Raw genomic sequence first — 24,414 nt, forward strand, 5'->3', positions numbered from 1 at the left:
GTATACAAGCCCAGTCGCTCCAATCTTTCAACATATGACAGTCCCGCCAATCCAGGAATTAACCTTGTGAACCTATGCTGCACTTCCTCAATAGCAAGAGTGTCCTTCCTCAAATTTGGAGACCAAAACTGCACACAATACTCCAGGTGGGGTCTCACCGGGGCCCTGTACAGCTGCAGAAGGACCTCTTTACTCCTATACTCAATTCCTCTTGTTATAAAAGCTCATGGATGAAAGAAAAATTGAAGGATATGGACATTGTGTTGTAATAAGAGATTAATTTAATTAGCCATTTGATCCTTAAGTTAAATCGCTGGCACAACAGTGTGGGCGGAAGAGTGCGTTCTTGTGCTGTACTGTTCTATGTTCTAAGTTCAATGGATAGATAGATAGATCGGTAAGATGATGAAGCCTCCAGTGTTGACCATGGATATTGTGTCCTAGCTGTCTAGATACATTTACATAATTTATTATGATATTGTAATTTGCCCTTTACTGTGCCTATTGTCTTGCTTATTAATTATTGTACTGTCTCGCACTGTTCTGTGCACTTTATGTCATCCCGTGTAGGTTTGAGGTCTATTGTAATTCTATGTTGTTTCACATAGTCTAGTGTAGTTTTGTGCTGCTTCAGGGAGCACCATAGAGGAGGGTGCCTCTACGGAAGTGAGACGTGGAGCCTGTACGCTCACCAACAAAAGAGGCTGAACACCTTTCACCTGCGCTGGCTCAGACACATCCTCCGGATCTCATGGAAGGACCCTTAAGCAGGCTGGGCTGCCGAGCGTGTGGACCCTTCTGAGACAGCGTAGACTGCAGTGGCTGGGGCACGTCCACGGGATGGCGGATGGAAGAATACCAAAAGACATCCTATATGGGGACACGAGTGAATCTGCAGATGCTGGAAATAAATAAAAACACAAAATGCTGGCAGAACTCAGCAGGCCAGACAGCATCTATGGGAGGAGGTAGTGACGACGTTTCGGGCCGAAACCCTTCATCAGGACCCTATATGGGGAGCTGGCCTCCGGCAATCGACAGCCCCGTCTGCGCTTCAGGGATGTATGCGAGAGAGACCCGACAGACCTGGCGGTCAGCGTGGGTAGTTGGGAAGAGCTAGCAGATGATCGCGGCAGATGGAGGCAGGATCTCCCCCAAGGTCTCGAAAGAGGCGAAGAGAAGCTGAGGCAGACGGCTGAGGAGAGGCGCATACATAGAAAGCAGAAACGTCAAGAGGTGGACCTAAAGACACTCATCACACTTGTGCTATATGGGGCAAGGATCGTCACTCCCTGCTGGGCCTCTTCAGTCACAATCGACGCTGCAGACCACCGTGATTAGATTTTTCAAGGGTGCAACTCCCTGATCTCTTGAGGCTGATGGCTGCCTATACCTATACCTATACATGTAGCACCATGGTCCTGGAGGAACATTGTTTCATTTTTACTGTGTACTGTACCAGTAGTTATGGATGAAACGACAATAAAAGCGACACATCAGGCAAGGCAGGACGATACGGAGAGCAAGCTGTTGCCTATGTAGCAAGCTCCCCCTCTCAATGCACCTGGTGAGCCCAAAGGAATGGCCGAGACCGATACAGTTTGGCACCAGCAATGTCGCATGAGTTGGCAGTCAGCGTCGAATTCAACGTAGGACGGCCTTAGAGACCCCAGCTCTGGATTTTCCCCTCAGGATTTACTCCCAAAGCCTTCCCCATCGTGAGTGAGTGGGTCTAACTGCAAGGCAGCGGAGGTTTAAGATCAGTTTTCCTTCTCCTAGATGGGCTGCCAACCGTGGCTGATGAACCCCAGCTGCCCGAAGCAACTGGTGTAAGGCACCAGTAACCCGCCTTTGCCCCTTCTCATGTCAGCAGGAACAACTTGGCCGGGCTTAGTAGCAAAACCACATGTGAAAGCCGGGAGTTGGAGTTGGTAATCAGAGGCTGTCTGAGATGCACTCAAATGGGAGCATTAAATAGGTAGTGGAGCCACTATCACGCCTGGCTATAGCAACTTTAAGGATAGATAGATAAATAAATAGATAATACTGAGAACATGAGTTGTAGAGTCCTTGAAAGTGAGTCTGTAGGTTGTTGAATCAGTTCAGTGTTGGGGTGAGTGAAATTATCCACACTGGTTCAGGAGCCTGATGTGTGGAATCAGTTCAGTGTTGGGGTGAGTGAAGTTATCCACACTGGTTCAGGAGCCTGATGTGTGGAATCAGTTCAGTGTTGGGGTGAGTGAAGTTATCCACACTGGTTCAGGTGTCTGATGTGTGGAATTAGTTCAGTGTTGGGGTGAGTGAAGTTATCCACACTGGTTCAGGAGCCTGATGTGTGGAATCAGTTCAGATTTGGGATGAGTGAAGTTATCCACACTGGTTCAGGAGCCTGATGTGTGGAATCAGTTCAGTGTTGGGGTGAGTGAAGTTATCCACACTGTTTCAGGAGCCTGATGTGTGGAATCAGTTCAGTGTTGGGGTGAGTGAAGTTATCCACACTGGTTCAGGTGTCTGATGTGTGGACTTAGTTCAGTGTTGGGGTGAGTGAAGTTATCCACACTGGTTCAGGAGCCTGATGTGTGGAATCAGTTCATTGTTGGGATGAGTGAAGTTATCCACACTGGTTCAGGAGCCTGATGTGTGGAATCAGTTCAGTGTTGGGGTGAGTGAAGTTATCCACACTGTTTCAGGAGCCTGATGTGTGGAATCAGTTCAATGTTGGGGTGAGTGAAGTTATCCACACTGGTTCAGGTGTCTGATGTGTGGAATCAGTTCAGTGTTGGAGTGAGTGAAGTTACCCACACTGGTTCAGGAGCCATTTACCTGTTAACATGGTGTCTGGCCAGGAATGGACCCACGTTTGAAAGCAGGAGCATTTTACCTCAGCAGAACTTGCCACATTTCTGTGAAGTGATTGCTGCGCACTCTTCCCTTCCCTCCTTTAAATTCCTTTTTAATTGCGTGTTGCGAATTTGCATATGGAAACAGCACAGCTGTGTGTTTACAGTACATAACTCTTGTAATAGCTGTATCCTTAGGCAATTAAAAGCTGTTGTTCAGGGCTATCATTAACCAACACAGCATCAATGAGTTCTCCTCCCACTCCGTCTTTTTTGGGCTTTTTCTTGCAATTATGCCTAATTATATGTTAAACAGACAACGTCCATCTTGTTCAGAGGAGAGGTGTGTGTGTGCGCGTACAGAAACACACGCGCGCGTGCGCGCACGCACACACACACACACACACACACACACACACACACACACACACACACACACACACACACACACAGATACAGCACGCATATGCACCAACACATACATATACATTATATACATACATGAATTCCTGGTGAAACAGGACACCGTCACCCCCAAACTTCTACAATTGCACAGACCCATCTCCCATCCGCTAACTCGCACAGTTCAGTTCCTCCATGTTGGCGATGGCCTAACCCTGTTCCAACGAGAGAAAGGCAACTGGGTGTGAATCCTTTGAAGGTGGGGAGCTCACTGAGCACCAGTCGCAGTGGTGAGGTCTCAATGCACGAGTGAGGTGACTGGAAACCAGGCCTTGAGCACGCAGGCTGCAAACACATTGCAGAGACACACCACGAACACTGTAAACACAGCCCACTAACACACACCCGCCAACACAGCCCACAAACACACACCTTCAAACACACACTGCAAACACAGCCCACTAACACACACCCGCAAACACAGTCCACAAATACACACCTGCAAACACAGCCCACACACACCAGCAAGCACGCACTGCCAACACACTGTGCAAACACACATCACAGACACACACACCTCGAACACTGCGAGCACTCACAGCAAACACACACCACGAGCACACCACAAACTCAGACACTTCATAAACACGGGCTCATCACAAACACAGAGAAGTGCAACACACATACACACATGTGGCATAAAAGGCATCAGACCAAAGGGTCAACAGTTTGTCCATAGATGTTGCCTGATTTATTGAGTTCCTCAAGCATTTTGTGTGTGTGTGTCACACATATCACCCCCATATATATAGACACACACCTGCACACACACACACACCTGCACACACACACGCACACACACACAAACTTTTTCATTTTGCCCACATACCGCTCTTTCACATCCCTCAGCCGAACCCATCTTACTTTCTCCGTGTTCCCCTGCCTATCTGCTCCCTTCTCCCTCTCCCGTGTCAGCTTCCTCACCTCAACCGCTCCCCCATCTTAAACCCAGTTGCCCTGTTCCTTCCCTCCCTCCCTCCCTCACTCCTCATTCCGCTAACCTCAGTCCATCCCCCACCCATCATCACGTTTAGGGCCTCTACGCACCCTGGATTAGCGAGACGGTTCCCCCGCTGCGGAATAAACCTGCCCTCGTTACCAGAAGCCTGTCAGCTGCTCACAATGGGCCTGGTGTTTGGGAATTACTGAGGCTTAGTGGGAGATATGGGGCGTTTCCAGGCTTGGCTGCCAGGCCTGTTGGGTGGGTGACCTGTAATCAGGAAGCGGCCTTGGAGAGGGGGATGGAGAGAGTGGGAGAGGCCTTAATCTGCAGCCACAACAACCATCCTGTTATATATTTAATATTTCAATAATCTTGTGTATACATAGCTTGATTAGGTGTTCTTGTTTATTAAGATAATTAATTATGGACTATATGTACAAAAACGTTAATTGCATATGTTATCTCACTACCATGTGATACGTGTGCGCTTTGCTTGATGTAAAAGATGAAGTCACACCCGTACTTTCAGACTCCCCACACCTTCCTTTGGATTTGCTTAATACCTCAAAGCTACAAAACAGAACAGATCCAAACCAGCGAGCACCGAACCGTTTCACCGCGCGTAAACGAACCCCGATGTCTCTGAACACTCTCAGCTCAGAAGTTTCACCAACACAAGATGACAGAGATCCAGCATCTGTGTCTCTGGTCTTCGACTCCCCCACCACAGGAAGCATCCTCTCCACATCCACTCTATCTGTGTCCTCTGGTCCCAGACTCCCCCACTATAGGAAACATCCTCTCCACATCCACTCTATCTTTGTCCTCTGGTCCCAGACCCTTCCACTACAGGAAACATCCTCTCCACATCCACTCTATCTGTGTCCTCTGGTCTTCGACTCCCCCACCACAGGAAACATCCTCTCCACATCCACTCTATCTGTGTCCTCTGGTCTTTGACTCCCCCACCACAGGAAACATCCTCTCCACATCCACTCTATCTGTGTCCTCTGGTCTTAGACTCCCCCACTATAGGAAACATCCTCTCCACATCCACTCTATCTGTATCCTCTGGTCCCAGACTCTCCCACTATAGGAAACATCCTCTCCACATCCACTCTATCTGTATCCTCTGGTCCTAGACTCCCCCACTATAGAAACATCCTCTCCACATCCACTCTATCTGTGTCCTCTGGTCTTCGACTCCCCCACCACAGGAAACATCCTCTCCACATCCACTCTATCTGTATCCTCTGGTCCCAGACTCTCCCACTATAGGAAACATCCTCTCCACATCCACTCTATCTGTGTCCTCTGGTCTTCGACTCCCCCACCACAGGAAACATCCTCTCCACATCCACTCTATCTGTGTCCTCTGGTCTTAGACTCCCCCACTATAGGAAACATCCTCTCCACATCCACTCTATCTGTATCCTCTGGTCCCAGACTCTCCCACTATAGGAAACATCCTCTCCACATCCACTCTATCTGTATCCTCTGGTCCTAGACTCCCCCACTATAGAAACATCCTCTCCACATCCACTCTATCTGTGTCCTCTGGTCTTAGACTCCCACACTATAGGAAACATCCTCTCCACATCCACTCTATCTGTGTCCTCTGGTCTTAGACTCCTCCACTATAGGAAACATCCTCTCCACATCCACTCTATCTGTGTCCTCTGGACCTAGACTCCCCCACTATAGGAAACATCCTCTCCACATCCACTCCCTCTGTGTCCTCTGGTCCTAGACTCCCCCACTATAGGAAACATCCTCTCCACATCCACTCTGTGTCCTCTGGTCTTAGACTCCCCCACCACAGGAAGCATCCTCTCCACATCCACTCTATCGAGATGGAAGTTTAATGGGCAATGAATGAATTCCATTTGGTAGCTGCTGATGGTTCCACGTGAGAAGGCAAGAACCAATCAATTGTGAGCAGCTTCTGGCCGTTATCTAAGAAAGGATGTGCTGACATATGAGAAGGATCAAAGGAGGTTCACAAAAATTATTCCAGGATTGTAAAGCATGTCATATGAACAGCATGTGATGTGAATTCACTGGAATTCAGAAGAATGAGGGGTGACCTTATTGAAAGCTATTAAATGGTGAAAGGCCGCGATAGAGTGGATGCAGGGACGATAGTTTCCATGATGGGAGTGTCTAAGACCAGAGGACATGGTCTCAGAATAGAATGGCATCCTCGTAGAACAGAAATGAGGAGGAATTTCTTTAGCCAGCATGTGGTGAATCTGTGGAATTCTTTGCCACAGGCAGCTGTGGAGGCCAGGTCTTTATACATATTTAAGGCAGAGGCTGATAGATTCTTGATTAGTCAGGGCATGAAAGGGAGAAGGCAGGAGATTAGCGCTAAAAGGAAAATGGATCAGCCATGAAGAAATAGCAGAGGAGACTCGATGGGACAAATGGCCTAATTCTGCTCTTGTATCTTACGGTCCCGCAATAAAAAAAAACTGAATTTAAAGTAAAATAAATAATGCACAAAAAAGAAATTTAAAAAAGTAGTGAGTAGTGTTCATGGGTTCAATGTCCATTTCGAAATGAATATTATGCTGTGTAGCAGCCATGTACCATATTAATCAATTGGATGTCTCCTGGTCTACAATTTACCCTCTGTTGTCTGAATCCTATTCATGAAACCAGGTGTTGATTGCATTCATGCATATGCAGACATGTATTATTTAAGTGAGAGTTTCCTGTTCTGATCTGCATTTTAAATTTAATCTACAATCCATATTCAGATCTGAAGGTCGGTTGCTGAAGTTAACATTTGCTATATACCCTAACTCCAGAATAGGTTCTAACAGCCTTGATAGAGTGGGTAGTGGAGGGACGTCTAAGGCCAGAGGACACAATCTTAGAATAGAGGCATGTCCTCTCAGAATGGAGGAATTTCTTTATCTGGAGAGTGGTGAATCTGCGGAATTTGTTACCACAGGTGGCTGTGGAGGCCAAGTCATTGGGTATATTTAAGGCGGAAGTTGAGACATTCCTGATTAATCAGGACATGAAGGCATACAGGGAGAAGGCAGAAGATTGGGCTGAGAGGAAAAATGGATCAGCCAGAATGAAATGGCAGGGCAGACTCGATGGGCCAAATGGCCTAACTCTGCTCCTGTGTCTTCTGGCCTTAATAAATCTAACTGGGAGCTCAGGACAAACCAGTCTGGAGAATTTAGGCATCACACACTGAGGGATTAAGAGGAAGGGCGGAGATATTCTCCCCAAGGGAAGGTGGATGGACACGTACAGAAGAAAGGCATAAACACAAGAGATTCTGCAAATCCAGAGTGACACACAAAAAATACCGGAAGAACTCAGCAGGTCAGGCAGCCTCTATAGAGAGGAATGAAGTGAAAGAGGAGGAAAGGAAAACAAGGTTCAAAGTTCAAAGTAAAGTTTATTATCAAAATACATATAAGTCACTACATAAAACCAAGACTTATTATCCTGTGGGCAGGATCAAGAAATATTTAAAATAGCAAGTACAAAAGGATCAATGAAAGATCAACCAGAACATAAGATAATGAGATAAAGAGTTGCTTAGTTGTAGCAACTGTTCTTGCAGGTCACCCTTGGGCAAGGTGCTTAGCCCCCCCACCAATCAGGGTCACGTGAAGCTATGGGAACAGGTGGTGGATGGTTGTACGAGCAGCCTGTGTGTATCACAAGTCCTAGTTATGCGACCACTGACACCAAGTAGACAATCTCTGAAGAGTAGTGATAATGGCTGGGAGTCACCCCTCTTGTAAAGACACTTCCCAGAAGAAGGCGATGGTAAACTACTTCTGTAGGAAAATTTGCCAAGGACAATTATTGTCATGGAAAGACCATGTCACCCATGTCATACAACATGGCTCATAATGATGATGATGATAATTGTGTAAAGAGGAAAGGGAGGAACATGAACAGACATTGCTCCCCTGTGAAATAACTGTGTCACGTTTGGCATCTCATGTTCCTGATTAAGTGGGGTTTTGTTAATATGATGCACTAATTTCCATTGGTTAGACAACACTAAAAAGAGGTAAGGAGACATTTCTTTCCCACTAAGTTTACCTGGGAGCAGATTTGATGAACCAGGGTTGAGAGAGTAACCCTCAACCCTGAATATGCTGGAAACCCAGAGTAACACATGCAAAAAACCGGAGGATCATCGACTGTTTACGGTACTCTCTTTCATAGATGCTGCCTGAGCTGCTGAGTTCCTCCTGCACCGTGCGAGCTAGTCAGAGAAAATTGAGTGTGTTAGGGGCAGTTAGGGTGGTGGTGGCGTTCAAGTTCCAACAGTGGGCGTGACAGGGAATGAGGAAAGGTGCAGCTGACTCATATTGTTTCATATTGCCAAATCATATCGTTTCCTCGCGGCCCGGTGGTTGGGGATCACTGACCACTTAGGGAAGGTGCGCTTTACACCTCCTTTGGTAGAGACGTATCTCCACTCTGCCACCCAAAGTAAACCATTACCAGCATCAATACCAAAGTCCTGCTGAGCTCCAATGTACTTGAAAAGTGGGTACTTGAAGGAATCTCTCTCAGCTTGCCTCAGAATTAAACAGGGGTTTGGTTTGGTGAAGGGTTTCTCCTTGCATTTTTGCAATGAGAGTGAAGTGGAGGAGTTGATAGCTGGTGGAATACCAGACAAGCAAAAAGCAATCAGTTACAATTCAATCAGAGTAACTCTCCATTTTAATGTCTCTAGAGCGAAACCAGCAATAAATCACAGATTTTATGAGCTACCTCTTGTACCGAGATCAGATGCAACACAGCTGAATGACTAAGCAGCTCTGGCGAAACATTAAAAACAGTTTACCCTTAGAACAGAACCAAGAGACAAACATTCCAGGAGATATTCAACATGGCGGTTGAGTTTTCTTTTGGGAACATTCCAGGGTCTGTACAGTTGAGAGGAGTCAGATAAATTCACCCCATTTCCAACTGGCCTTGTCACCTTTGTGTTCTTCCTCTCTAACTCTCATCATTAACTATTTCATCAGTTTCCTCGGAACACGTTAAGTATGACCATTATCAGTATTTACAGATTTACATGGAAGGAGGTCTATCCAGGATGTAAAACAGCCACAGCTCTGCCCAAGATTGCAAAACAAAAATGCAGAGTTTGCAGTATAGTCTAGTCCAAATATTCCTCCCCTCCTCCTCCTCTCTTTTTCTTTTCCCCACTCTGATCTTTTACCTCTTCTCACCATCCCCTGGATCCCCACTTTCCCTCTCCCCTCTGGTCCACTCACTCTCCGCTCCTTTCAGATTCTTTCCTCTCCAGCCCTTTACCTTTTCTACCCAACTGGCTTCGCCTCTCACCTTCTAGCTAGCCTCCTTCCCCACTCCCCCCCCCACCCTTTTACTTTGGCATCTCTCCCTTCCCTCCTCAGTCCTGATGGAGTGTCTCGGCCCGAAACGTTGACTGTTTAGGGTTTCCATGGTTGCTGCCTGACCTGCTAAGTTCCTCTTGTGTTTTGTGTATGTCGCCGTGGAGTGATCTGTCCAGAAGGTATGCAAACAGAAGTCTTTTTTCTGACTGCACTTTGATATAGACGAAGATAACGAACCAATTACTGACTGCCAACTGGATGGCCAATCAATAATTTGTCCCTATGGCGACCCCTGTTCTTGCCCTTTCGGAGACGTTCCCTCACCCTAATTACAAGAGATACTGTAGGTGCTGGAAATCCTGATCAACACACACAAGATGCTGAAAGGAACTCAGCAGGTCAGGCAGCATCTATGGAGGGGAATAAGTAGTCGGCATTTCAGTCTGAGACCCTTCATCAGGACTCCATAGATGCTGTTGAGTTCCTCCTGCATTTCGTGTTTCCTTTATCCAATTCATTCCTTCCCCGCCACCACTGCAACTTAAAGACCCACGCTGAACAAGAATCCTTGACCCGTATCTCTCTCCACAGACGCCGCCAGATCTGCTGAAAGCTTCTAGCAATTTTTGCTCCGATTTCAGGATCCGAGACAATTAGAGACAGGCCCAGCAAGGTGTGATCTCAGGAAACACTTCTTTGAAGACGTGAGTTTTTAAAGCTTCATACTTGCGAACTGGGGACACATTATGTGACCACTGACTGGATACAGTACAATTAAACCTGGTATATTGTTGCTGTCAGATCATGCCTGACCATTCCTTGTGTGCAACGCAACCATACTAGTAAGTTGGAGTCACAGAATAACAGAGAACTACAGCCCATCAAGTCCATGTGGTACTATTAGTCTGTCTAGTCTCATCGATCTGCCCCAACCATACCCCCCTCCCATTCATTAACTTATCCAAACTTCTCCTAATCATTGAGATCACCTCTGCTGGCAGCTTGGTCCACCAACTGAGTGCAGAAACTCCCCTTCACATTCCCCTTAAACTTCTCACCCCTCACCCTTAACCCATGACCCCTAGTTCTAGTGTCACCCAACCCTCACTAGAAAAATAGCCTGCTTGCATTTAGCCTCTCTGTGACCTTTCACTTTCACCTGAATCCCATGTGGTTCATAATTCTTATCGACCGTCCATTCTTCAACCAACATCGAGAAGCATGATTTTATCTTCATTTTCAATCCCCACCCATGGTGAAGTCCATCCACAATGTTTTTACAACTAAAAAGGACACCATGGAGATAGCTAAATGACTATCAAGGAATTTCTTCTCTCCAATGAATTTTTGGAATTCCAGACCACAGATTATACATACAGTCAGGACTGACACAGACAGGGCAATAGGGCTGATGCTGAAGGAACTCAGCCCGTCAGGTAGCACCTGTGAAGGAAAATGCCTCAGGTTGAAACCCTTGCCCAATCCCATTCATGTTCTAGAATCAGGCTTTGGCTTGCATCTGAAACGGAGAGGAATTAGGACAACAGGAAACTCAAAGGATTTGTGGATTGGGCAGGGAAGTTGAGTTCAGACCAACAATGGAATTGCCCGCGATCTTATCAAATGACACAATATCCTCAAGGGACTCAATCCTGCTTTCAGGACTGTCCAATACAGTCAAGAATAATAGTGATCATTGAAAAACCATGACCGCCCACATGAGGGCCCGACATAGTTGTCTCTGCAAAGCTGCATTGCCTTACCTTTTACAGAGATGTTTGGCGGGGGCCCCTCAATCCGGAGGTTCCATGGAGGGTCCCCCAGGTTGGCGAAGTCCCTCATGCGGAGGTAGCTGATGGTCAGCCGGATGATGGAAGCCTTGTCGAGCTGGCTCGTGATGGCACCCGGTAACGGGAGCATCTTCGCCAGCTCGTAGAACTCGAAGTTCTCCTTGCCTCGTCGGAATCGGGCAGCATTGCGAGACTTCTCCTTCCGTAGCGCTTGCAGGCTAGGAAGAGAAGGGGGGAGAAAAGAAAGATCTAGATTCTTTCCACAGTCTTTACCAATCGCTCATCTTTCTCAACCCTCAAAGTCATGCATGTCAGGAGAGTTCCTTCTTCAGACTGGATCAGGTTAATGTAGAGTCACAGAGTTATAAAGCACAAAACCAGCTCCTTCAGCCCATCTTGTCCAAGCTGCTTACCTGAGTCGGTCACATCTGCCCGGCTTTGGCAATGGATTGTGACAGGTTTTATACCCATGAGAACCTCAACAGATTGACTGTGAGAAGGTGGTAAGTGTGCACGTGGGCCGATTTATCGCGCAGTGAATCGATTGGGCCTCCTGCACACAGAAGGCTCTCTCTTTTTTGCGCGGGCTTTTGAGCATTCCCATTTTCATCCCAGCGGGCCGGCTTCGCTGCTCCCTCACGGTAAGCTGCCTCTCGTGCACAGTAGCTAACACGACTCAGTAAAAGAACGTTTTAGTCCTACTACCCCTTTGATCGTTCTTGGTCTGGGTGCAGGTAATGACATATAATGAGATGTCAGACTCACGGAATAATATAGCACTGAAACAGGCTCTTCCGCCCAACTGGTCCATTCTGACCCATCAAGGCTAGTATGATTTGCCCACATTTTGCCCTTTTCACTCTACATGAGGGGTTCCCAACCTGGAGGCCAAGGACCCCTTGGTTAATGGTATTGGCCCAAGGTATAAAAACCCCTGCTCTAAGTCAAGGATTCCCATCCTTAGCTCCACAGACCCCAGCATTGGTCCAAGGTATAAAAGTTCAGGAAGCCTTGCATCATAATCCTAACTGTCTCTACCACTTTCTTGAACGGTTTTTACATTGTCCAACTACTGAGCACATCTACATGAAACACCGTCACAGAAAAGCAGCATCCATCATCAGGGACATGATCTTTTCTCGCTGCTGCCATGAGGAAGGAGGTACAGGAGCCTCAGGACTCGCACCACCAGGTTCAGGAACAGTTACCACCCCTCAACCATCAGGAAGAAGGTACAGGAGCCTCGGGACTCGCACCACCAGGTTCAGGAACAGTTACCAACCCTCAACCATCAGAAGAGGATAAGTAAACTCACCTCCACCCATCATTGAAATGTTCCCACAACCAATGATCTCACTTTAAGGACTCATCATCTCAGGTTCTCGTTATTTATTGCTATTTATTTATATTTGCGTTTTCAATTTGTTGTCTTCTGCAAAATCTGGTCGATATTTCAGTGATCCTGTTATAGGTACTATTCTATAGATTTGCCGAGTATGCCCGCAGGGAAATGAATCACAGGGTTGTAGATGGTGACATTGGTGAACTTCATTAATAAAACTTACTTTGAACTTTGAACACTCTGTGTGAAAAATTTTCCCCTCAGGTCCCTTTAAATCTTTCTCCTCTGCCCTGAAACCTGTGCTCCCCTGCTCTGTGAAAAAAACTATGAGCCTCCACCTTATCTGCACTTCATGGTGTTACAAACGTCAGCGAAACAGACACAGTCCATCCAGCTTCTCCTTATAACTCAAGACCTCCCATCCTTTTGAATATTTCAGAACCCTCTTTACCTCATTGTACACTATGAATATTCCCATTAAACTCTCCCACGACAGGGACATCACGTGTTAGATACAGACTGAAGCTCCCTCTACACTGTCCCATCACACATTCCCAGGACAGGGACAGCACGGGTTAGATACAGAGTGAAGCTCCCTCTACACTGTCCCATCACACACTCCCAGGACAGGGACAGCACGGGTTAGATACAGAGTGAAGCTCCCTCTACACTGTCCCATCACACATTCCCAGGACAGGGACAGCACAGGTTAGATACAGAGTGAATCTCCCTCTACACTGTCCCATCACACACTCCCAGGACAGGGACAGCACGGGTTAGATACAGAGTGAATCTCCCTCTACACTGTCCCATCACACACTCCCAGGACAGGGACAGCACGGGTTAGATACAGAGTGAGGCTCCCTCTACACTGTCCCATCACACACTCCCAGGACAGGGACAGCATGGGTTAGATACAGAGTGAAGCTCCCTCTACACTGTCCCATCACACATTCCCAGGACAGGGACAGCACGGGTTAGATACAGAGTGAAGCTCCCACTACACTGTCCCATCACACACTCCCAGGACAGGGACAGCACGGGTTAGATACAAGAGTGAAGCTCCCTCTACACTGTCCCATCACACACTCCCAGGACAGGGACAGCACGGGTCAGATACAGAGTGAAGCTCCTTCTACACTGTCCCATCCACTCCCAGGACAGGGACAGCACGGGTTAGATACAGAGTGAAGCTCCCTCTACACTGTCCCATCACACACTCCCAGGACAGGGACAGCATGGGTCAGATACAGAGTGAAGCTCCCTCTACACTGTCCCATCACACACTCCCAGGACAGGGACAGCACGGGTCAGATACAGAGTGAAGCTCCTTCTACACTGTCCCATCCATTCCCAGGACAGGGACAGCATGGGTTAGATACAGAGTGAAGCTCCCTCTACACTGTCCCATCACACACTCCCAGGACAGGGACAGCACAGGTCAGATACAGAGTGAAGCTCCCTCTACACTGTCCCATCACACACTCCCAGGACAGGGACAGCATGGGTTAGATACAGAGTGAAGCTCCCTCTACACTGTCCCATCACACACTCCCAGGACAGGGACAGCACAGGTCAGATACAGAGTGAAGCTCCTTCTACACTGTCCCATCCACTCCCAGGACAGGGACAGCATGGGTCAGATACAGAGTGAAGCTCCCTCTACACTGTCCCATCACACACTCCCAGGACAGGGACAGCACGGGTCAGATACAGAGTGAATCTCCCTCTACACTGTCCCATCACACACTCCCAGGACAGGAACAGCACGGGTTAGATACAGAGTGAATCTCCCTCTACACTGTCCCATCACACACTCCCAGGACAGGGACAGCATGGGTTAGACACAGAGTGAAGCTCCTTCTATACTGTCCCATCCACTCCCAGGACAGGGACAGCACGGGTCAGATACAGAGTGAATCTCCTTCTACACTGTCCCATCACACATTCCCAGGACAGGGACAGCACGGGTTAGATACAGAGTGAAGCTCCCACTACACTGTCCCATCACACACTCCCAGGACAGGGACAGCACGGGTTAGATACAGAGTGAAGCTCCTTCTACACTGTCCCATCCACTCCCAGGACAGGGACAGGATGGGTTAGATACAGAGTGAAGCTCCTTCTACACTGTCCCATCACACACTCCCAGGACAGGGACAGCACGGGTTAGATACAGAGTGAGGCTCCCTCTACACTGTCCCATCCACTCCCAGGACAGGGACAGCATGGGTTAGATACGGAGTGAAGATTCCTGCATATTGTCCTAGCACACACTCCCAGGACTATTCAACACACGGTTTAGGCAGTTATTTGATCCTATGCTCTGGAAGTTTTCAGTTTAGTTGGGTGGCATCGTAGCATAGTGGTTAGCACAATGATTTACAGTGCAAGCAGCCTGGGTTTCATTCCCATCACTGCCTGTAAGGAGTTTGAGCTTCTTTCCGTGACCACATGGGTTTCCTCCCGGTGATCTGGTTCCTTCCACTATCCAGAGACGTACCGGTTGGTTGGTTAGTTGGTCATTGTGAATTGTCAATGTGAATAGGCTCGGATTAAATCGGGGGATTGCCCTGTGGCAGAGCTCAAAGGCTCCGGAGGGGCCTACTCTGCACCGTATCTCAATAAATAAATAAATATTCATTTATTTAGATTTAGATTAATTTATTTATCACACGTACATACATATAGTAAAATGTGTCATTTGTGTTAACAACCTCAGGCCACACTTTAGTTTGTGCAGATAGCAGCAGGTGATTGGGTTGCCTACAATCTTCTTCGAGCAGAGGCCCCCAGCCTGGGGTCCACAGACCCTTTGCTTCATGGCATTGGTCCATGGTATAAAAATGGTTGGGAACCCCTGTCTTGGAGGAATGGTGCTGATTGCCTTAGCACACAGACTGAGGGACAGTTATTATTGAGCCGGGGTCTGGGTACCTCAGGTTGGTAACCCCTGCGGTAGGGGAACCAAGTCCCTCTTGGTGAGAATCTCTGGCCTCTCACATGGAAGCCTGGACGAAAACTTGGGCACATTTACTGCAGGAGGGTGGGAGATGAAGGGGGCTGCTACGTGGCGCCGCTTCTGGGGCTGGGGTTTGGAAATTGAAGACACATGGGCGCAGATGCCTTGGGGCCAGTGGCTCTGAGCCACGGATCAGCTGAGGAACATATTTGGAAACGAGAAGCACTGTGTCCTGCCAGAATGAGACACGAACCACGACAATATTTACACAGCTGCTGTGGAAAGAGACAAAGGCAAAACAGCTCCCAATTGGAATGCGTAAAGCTTGCCGAGCCCCTGGCACGGCAAACCAAGGCGAAAGCGTGCGAGACAGCTCTGGAAGCACATACTCAAGATCCTTTGAACAAACATGGAGCCTTCTCAGTGAAAGCCCAACACGTCTTTGTGGCCAGACCGCATGCACAAGGGAGACTGCAATGTATCCCAGCACAGTCTGAGAATCAGGTGATAATTTTCCAAGATTTAGACCATAAGACTGTGAGATACAGGGGCAGAATAAGACCATATGACCCATCGATTCTGCTTTGCCATTTCACCATGACTGATCCATTTTCCTTCTCCTCCCCAATCTCCTGCCTTCTTTCCGTATCCCTCCATACCCTGACTAATCAAGAATCTATCAACCTCTGCCTTAAATACACCCAATGACTTGGCTTCCACAGCCGCCTGTGGCAAAGAATTCCACAGATTCACCACTTTGGATAAAGAAATTCTCCCTCATCTGCGTTCTAAAAGGACACCCCTCTACTCCGAGGCTGTGTCCTCCGTTCTTAGAATCTCTCACCATCAGAAACATCCTCTCCTCATCCACTCTACAAGGCCACTTCACCATTCTACTTAATTTCAGTGTGTAGAGGCCCAGAGTCATCAAAACTCTTCATAGGACATGTCTCTCAATTTGTACAATAGGCAACTCCAATGGTCAGTGTTGACAAAAGAACTTACAATGACTTATATACTATGGGCACTTTATTAGCCTTAACGTTACATCTAGTAAACCAATGAAAACTGTCTGAACAGAAATGTTATACCCATTAACATAGAATGGGATGTTAAACTCACTGAGTCTTCCATCTTGGAAACAGACCCTTTTGCCGAAATGGTCCATGCCACCTAAGCTGGCCCTACTTGCCAGAATCTATTGATGTTGAGAGTTTGAGACCTTCAAGCTCCTAGGAGTACACATCACCAACAGCCTGTCCTGGTCCAATGTGTTGGCGCGTGGCCAAGTGGTTAAGGCATTTGTCTAGTGATCTGAAGGTCGCTGGTTCGAGCCTTGGCTGAGGCTGCGTGTGTATCCTTGAGCAAAGCACTTAACCACACATTGCTCTGCGATGACACCGGTGCCAAGCTGTATGGGTCCTAGTGCCCTTCCCTTGGACAACATCGGTGACGTGGAGAGGGGAGACTTGCAGCTTGAGCAACTGCCGGTCTTTCATAAAAAACTTTCCAAGGCACAAATCCATGGTCTATCGAGACTAACGGAGGCCTACACACTACCTGGTCCAACCACATTGATGCAGCCAAGAAACCACGGCCATCACCATCAGTTCTTCAGGAGGCGAATGGAATCTGGTGTGTCCCCATCAACGCTTGCCAATTTTTACAGATGCACTGCAAAAAGCTTCCTGTCTGGATGCACGAGGGTCTGGTCGAGAAGCTGCTCTGCACGAGGTCACAGAGAGCTGTGGTCTCTCGGAAACCCGCAACCCTTCCCCCTCCAAGGACTCTGTCTATAATCTCACTGCCTCAGTATAGCAGCCAGCACAATCAAAGACTCCACACACCCAAGACATTCTCTCTTCTCCCCTCTCCCAGAAGATACAAACAACATGGAGAACCAGACTCAAGGCTTCTTCTCTACTGTTATAAGACTATTAAATACATTCAGTGGCTACTCACCCTATACCTAATCAAGTGGACACTGAGTGTATGTTTGCCATCTTCCGTTGCTGTAGCCCATCCACCTTATGTTCGATGTGTTGTACTTTCAGATGTGCTCTTCCGCACACCACTGTTGTAACACCCGGTTATTTGAGTTACTGTCAACTTCCTGTCAGCTTGGACCAGTCTGGCCGTTCTCCTCTGACCTGTCTCATTCACGAGGAGATTTTGCCCACAGAACTGCCGCTCGCTGGACGTTGTTTTTTTTTTGCTTTTTGCACCATTCTCTGTAGAGACCGTTGTGTGTGAAAATCCCAGGAGATCAGCAGTTTCTGAGATACTCAAACCACCCCATCTGGCACCAACAATTATTCAATGGTCAAAGTCACTTAGATCACATTTCTTCCCTCATTCTGATGTTTGCTCCAATCATAACCTGAACCTCTTGACCACGTCTGCATGCTTTTATATAATGAGTTGCTGTCACATGATTGGCTGATTAAATATTTGCATTTGCGAGCAAGTGTATAGATGTAACTTACAAAGTGAGCACTGAGTGCAGTCCCCTGTATTGATAAATTGGATTCTTGACCTCCTTAATCTACTTTGTTATGATCTGGCACCTTCCCATTCACCTGCAACAGCACTTTCTCTGTAGCTGTTAACACTTTATTCTGCGTTTAACAACTGTTTAACATTGTTTTCCCTTGTTCTATCTCAGTGCACTGATCCGTCTGGACATTACACAAGACAAGTTTTTCACTGTAACTCAGTATATGTGACAATAATAAGCCAAATCCAATTGAAATATCCCTCTGAAATTCTCCCATCCGTGTCTCTGTCCAAGTGTCTTTTGTATGTTGTCGTTGTACCTGCCTCGATCACTTCCTCTGGCAGCTCGTCCGTACACACCTCATGCCATTGCCTCTCAGGTCATCTTTGGATATTTCAGAATCAGAATCAGTTTAACATCCCTGGCGCACACCCGTCATGAATTTTGTTGATTTGCGGCAGCAGTACATTGTAACACATAATAATAAAAGCTATAAATTACATTAAGTATTACAGTACTGTAGTCATTTTATGTATTGCACTGTACTGCTGCAGAAAGCAAATTTCATCACATGTATGAGTGATGATAAACCTGATTCTGATCTGGGTCTCTATTGTGGACTGAGAGTGGGAAGGGGGCAGGGAGAAAGGGATCATGGTTGGGAAAAGGGGAAGGGTGTGGGAAGCACCAAAGAGACATTCTGTAACAATCAATAAACCAGTTGTTTAGAATCAGATGACCTTGCCTGGTGTCTCAGGGCTGGGTGTGCCTGCACCCGTGCGACATCCCCCCCCCCCACCCCAGCGCTCCTTTTCTGCCACCGGTCCCACACCCCTCCCGCGGTGCTCCACCCTCACCATTCCCAACATCCTTTGCTCCCGCCAGATTTACAAACTCGCTCTCAGCTCCACATTGACAAATACAGTGCTGTGCAAAAGCCTTAGACACCCTAGCCACCTAAATGTGCCCAAGACCTTTGCACAGTACTTAGGCACTTGTAACTAAACTACAAACCGGCCTGTCTTTGGAATGTGGGAGGAAACTGGAGCACCCAGAGGAAACCCACGCATTAATGCAAACATAGAAACTCCTTAAAGACAGTGACGGAATTGAACTTGGGTCACAGGTGGGTGTAAAAGAATTACACTAACTGCGATGTTACCGTGCCAACCATATGATATCATGCCACCCCAGGCTTCTTAAAGACTGAAGTGATACTTGCAAATTTCAGAAGATAGCAGTCTCAATTTTTACCAGTAGGGAGGAGGCACTTGAGCCTGAAGGCACACATACAATGTTTTAGTGATAGCTTCTTCTCCCCCGCCATCAGATTTCTGAACGGACATCGAATCCACGTACACTACCTCACTATTTGGTTTGATTATCTGTACAAATTAAATAAATAGAACAAAAAGAGAGGGGAAAAAAGGAGGAAAAAACCTGAGGTAGTCTTTAGGGGTAGTGCTTATCTAATGGCAGAGGTGAAGAAGCTGTACGTGAATCGCTGAGTGTCTGCCTTCAGGCTTCTGTACCTCCTTGCTGATGGTAGCAATGAGAAGAGGGCATGGGGTTGAGCGAGATAGATCAGCCATGATAAAAGACCATAAGTCCATTAGATATAGGAGCAGAAGTAGGCCATTCGGCCTATCGAGTCTGCTCCGCCATTCAATCATGGCTGATCCAATTCATCCAGTCATCCCCACTCCCCTGCCTTCTCCCCACATCCTTTGAGGCCCTGGCTAATCAAGAACCTATCTATCTCTGTCTTCAATGCAACCAAAGACTTGGCCTCCACAGCAGCTCACGGCAACAAATTCCACAGATTTACCACCCTCTGACTAAAGTAATTTCTCCGCATCTCTGTTCAAAATGGACGTCCTTCAATCCTGAGGTCGTGCCCTCTTGTCCTAGACTCCCCCACCATGGGAAAGGGCAGAGCAGATGCAATGGGCTGAATGGCCTAAATCTGTCCTGCGTCTTATGGTCTAATATTGTATAGACATAACAAGGTATATCCAATAACACACAGAATATTGTGCATTTCTCTGTAAAATAACGTGGGCTCTTCATTGTGCAGACAAGAAGGTAACATGAGGCAAATTGGGGTGGCATGGCAGCATAGCGATTGGCACAACGCTTCACAGCGCAGGCGACCCAGGTTCAATTCCCGCTGCTGCCTGTGAAGAGCTTGAATGTCCTCCCCGTGACTGCGTGGGTTTCCTCCGGGTGCTTTGACTAGGCTAGGACTAAATCGGGGGATTGCCAGGGCCTATTCCGGTTGTGTCTCAACAAATAAACAAACAATATTAGAAAATCTGTAAACAAGAGACAATCTGCAAATGCTGGAAATCCAAAGCAACACACGCATTTTGCTGGAGGAGCTCAGCGGGTCAGGCAGCGTCTGCGGAAGTGAATAAACAGTCAGCGTCTCAGGCCGAGACCCTTCTTCAGGACTGAGAAGGAAGGGGGAAGATGCCAGAATAAAAAGGGGAAGGAGGGGAAGGAGGATAGATGGAATGAGCCAGAGAGGAAGGAAAGGTAAAGAGCTGGAGAGGAAGGGATCTGATAGGAGAGGAGGGTAGACCATAGGAGAAAGGGAAGGGGGTGGTGATAGGAGGATGAGAAGAGGTAGGAGATCAGAGCGGGGAATAGAAGAAAAGGGGATGGGGAAGGAAATTTTTTTTTGGCAGAGGGAGAAATCGATTTTCATGACAGTTCATAGCTCCTTGAAATATAGCCACATAGCTACACAGGTCAATAAAGTGGATAAGAAGGCTTATGGAATGCTTGCTTTTATTAGTTGAGGAGGTAATGCTGTAACTTGATAAAGCTCCTGCTCAGCTACATCTGGAGTATTGTGTACAGATCTGGTCAGCCCACTATAGGAAGGATGTTGAGGCATTGCAGAGGTGCAGAAGAGGTTTACTAGGATGCTGCCTGGTTTAGAGGGCATGTGATATATCAGGAGTCTGGCTGCTTTCTCTGGAGGGCCAGAGGCTGAGTGGAGATCTGATAGAGCTTTACAGAATTACAAGAGGCATAGATAGAGTGGACAGAGAGTACCTCTTTCCCAGGGATGAAACGTCTGATACAAGAGGGCATCCATTGAAGGTGAGAGGGGGTAGGTTCAAGGGCGATGTGAGGGGTAAGTTTTTTACTCAGAGAGTGGTGGATGCCTGGTATGGTGGTAGAGGCAAATAAATTACTTTATTGTCACCAAACAATTGATACTAGAGCGTACAATCATCACAGCGATATTTGATTCAGCGCTTTGTGCTCCCTGAAGTACAAATCAAAATAAATATAATAAAAATTTAAATTATAAATCATAATTAGAAAATAGAAAAGGGAAAGTAAGGTAGCGCAAGTCAGGTCCGGATATTTGGAAGGTACGGCCCAGATCCGGGTCAGGATCCGTTCAGCAGTCTTATCACGGTTGGAAAGAAGCTGTTCCCAAATCTGGCCGAACGAGTCTTCAAGCTCCTGAACCTTCTCCCGGAGGGAAGAGGGACAAAAAGTGTGTTGGCTGGGTGGGTCGTGTCCTTGATTATCCTGGCGGCACTGCTCCGACAGCGTGCAGTGTAAAGTGAGTCATTAGAGGGATTTAAGAGACACTTGGATAGGAATATGGACGTGAGGGAGATGGAGGGATATGGACGTGAGGAAGATGGAGGGATATGGACGTGAGGAAGATGGAGGGATATGGACATGGTGTACGGAGGAGGGATCAGTGTTTGCGTGATTTTGATTTGCTTTTTAGCTGGCTCAGCAGAGTATTTGTTCCTCTGCTGTATCCTCTACGTTCTGTGACAGACTGTGGTCCTGAGAGTAACAGAGGGTATGACTTGGGGGGGATTAAATTCAATAACACAATGTGGGATTATGTATTCAATGCTTTATACACTGTAACACGTGGGATGGTGTGGGGTTGTCTGTGTAGATGGGAGGTTCGGTAACACAAAGGACTATCACATAAACATAAAAGGTATGTACAGAAATTGCTAAGAGGAATATTAAATGGGAAAAACACTCATTAAAGGACATTGAGATATTGTATTGACTGGAAAATCAGAACCAATACAACAAGTTACGTTTCGGGCTGTAAGCCTTAATCATGACTGAATGAAGACTTTGATACGCCAACTGTTTACTTCCCTCATTCGAGGCTGCCTGACCTGCTGAGTTCCTCCAGCTCAGGAATATGCTACAAGCAGGGTGTGGGCTGGGGGGATTACAGCTCGTTAAGTGCCAGTGGGCTAACACGCAAATAGCAGTAACACTAGAGTGGGTGTTATTGACTGTAGGCTAACACATGCTAGGAGATTGTGCAGAGTAAAGGATTACACCCTGAGAAATGCAGTTTAGTGCGGTTGTAGAAGAATTAAACCCAGTGATTCTCAGTGGAATATCACACCGACACACAGATTACAAGCAGTGAGATTGATCAGAATCAGCATCAGGTTTAATATCACCGGCATACAGTACGGGTTCAGAAATCAGATGGCGGAGGGGAAGAAGCTGTTCCTGAATCATTGAGTGTGTGTCTTCAAGCTCCTGTACCTTCTCCCTGATGTAATGAGAAGAGGGCATGTCCTGGGTAGCGGGAGTTCTTAAAGTTGGACATAGCCTTTTTGAGGCTCTGCTTTTTGAAGTTGTTTTGGATACTACGGAGGCTAGTGCCCGTGATGGAGCCAACTGATTTTGCAACTTTATGAAGCTGAATTCGATCCTGTGTAGTGGCTCCCCCAACACATTCCTTCCATACCAGAAGGTGATGCAGTCAGTCAGAATGCTCTCCACGGTACATCTATAGACATTTGTGTGTTTTAACCGATCTCCTCAAACTCCTAATGAAATATGGCTGCTGTCTTGCCTTCTTTATAGCTGCACCGATATGTTGGGTCCAGGTCAGATCTTCAGAGGTACTGACACCCAGAAATTTGAAGCTGCTCACCCTCTCCACTTCCGATCCCTCTATGCGGATGGGTGTGTGTTCCCTCATTGTGCCCTTTCTGAAGTCCACAATCAGTTCTATGGTCTTACTGATGGTGAGTGCAAGATTGTTGCTGTGACCCCACTCAACTAGCTGGTATATCTCGCTCCTGTATGCCCTCTCGTCTCCATCTGAGATTCTATCATCACCAGCAACAGCAGAGTAGGTAAGAGTAGGTAAGAGAGATTAGAACGTTGTAGATCTAGCTACACTTACTAATGCACAGGGGATCTTGTAGGAACTATACAACACAGGGGTATTCCAGCACCAGAAATCAGGTTCAATAACCGCTGCTGTCTGTAAGGACTTTGCACGTTTTCCATGTGACCTGTGTACGTTTCCTCCAGCTGCCCCGTTTTCCTCTCACAATTGGCGCCACGGTAGCATGCCAGTTAGTGAGACGCCAACATATCTCGGGGCGTACAGGAGTTCAGAGTTCGATTCCGGTGCCGTTCCGTAGGGAGTCGCCGTACGTCCTCCCTGTGGAATGCCGGGGTTTACCCCAGCTGCTCCTGTTTCCTCCCACAGCCCCAAGGCGTACAGGGCAGGCGACTGTCTCATTGTAAGTTGCCCCGTGGTTCCTTCAGGGTTAATCGGGTTTGTCGGGGGTTGCTGGGGTCGAAGGACTGGAAGGGCCTACTCCGCGGTTTATTGCCAAATATAATTTGAAAAATAGAAATTCCAAAGGCGTACCAGTTAGGATTAGTAAGTCGTGGGTATGCTATACTGGTGCCGGAACAACACTTGCAAGCTGTCCCCAGCGCATCCTTGGACTGTGTTGGATTGATGCAAATGATGCATTTCTCTATCTGTTTTGATGTTTCAATGTACATGTGAAAAATAAAGCTAATCTTTAATCCTTAACATATCTGCTACCATACAGTGGGATTGTATATGGGCAGGGGGACTATTTCTACTGATACAGATTTATGTCTATTCACATGCAGAGAGTGGAGGATTATACTCACTTACACACACTAGGATATTCTATAGATCAGAGAATTATGCTCGTGAAAATACAGAGAATACTACGTCGACAAAAGATGCATTCGGCATGATCAAGCATGGGATATTGTGTATATGAAAGAATTGTTCCATTTAACCAACAGTGGACTACTATGAAAAAGTACATTTACACCCACAATAAACAGTCTGCATTCTGGGCCAAAACCTAAGGAAAGATTGAATAGGATAGGGGTTTATTCATTGGAATGCAGAAGGCTGAGGGGAGATT

General features: G+C 47.1%; 1 protein-coding gene across 1 annotated transcript in view; it reads right to left on the bottom strand.

Annotated features, from left to right (window-relative positions):
- Nucleotides 1–24,414, bottom strand: part of LOC132389351 (neuronal PAS domain-containing protein 1-like) — a 210,767-nt gene that overhangs the window by 159,859 nt on the left and 26,494 nt on the right. Inside the window, exon 3 of the mRNA XM_059961864.1 lies at nucleotides 11,360–11,604. Coding sequence (XP_059817847.1) covers nucleotides 11,360–11,604 — 245 coding nt within the window. The remainder of the gene's footprint in view (nucleotides 1–11,359; nucleotides 11,605–24,414) is intronic.

This window comes from Hypanus sabinus, unplaced genomic scaffold (genome assembly GCF_030144855.1).
Source record: "Hypanus sabinus isolate sHypSab1 unplaced genomic scaffold, sHypSab1.hap1 scaffold_543, whole genome shotgun sequence".
Taxonomy (NCBI): Eukaryota; Metazoa; Chordata; class Chondrichthyes; order Myliobatiformes; family Dasyatidae; genus Hypanus; species Hypanus sabinus.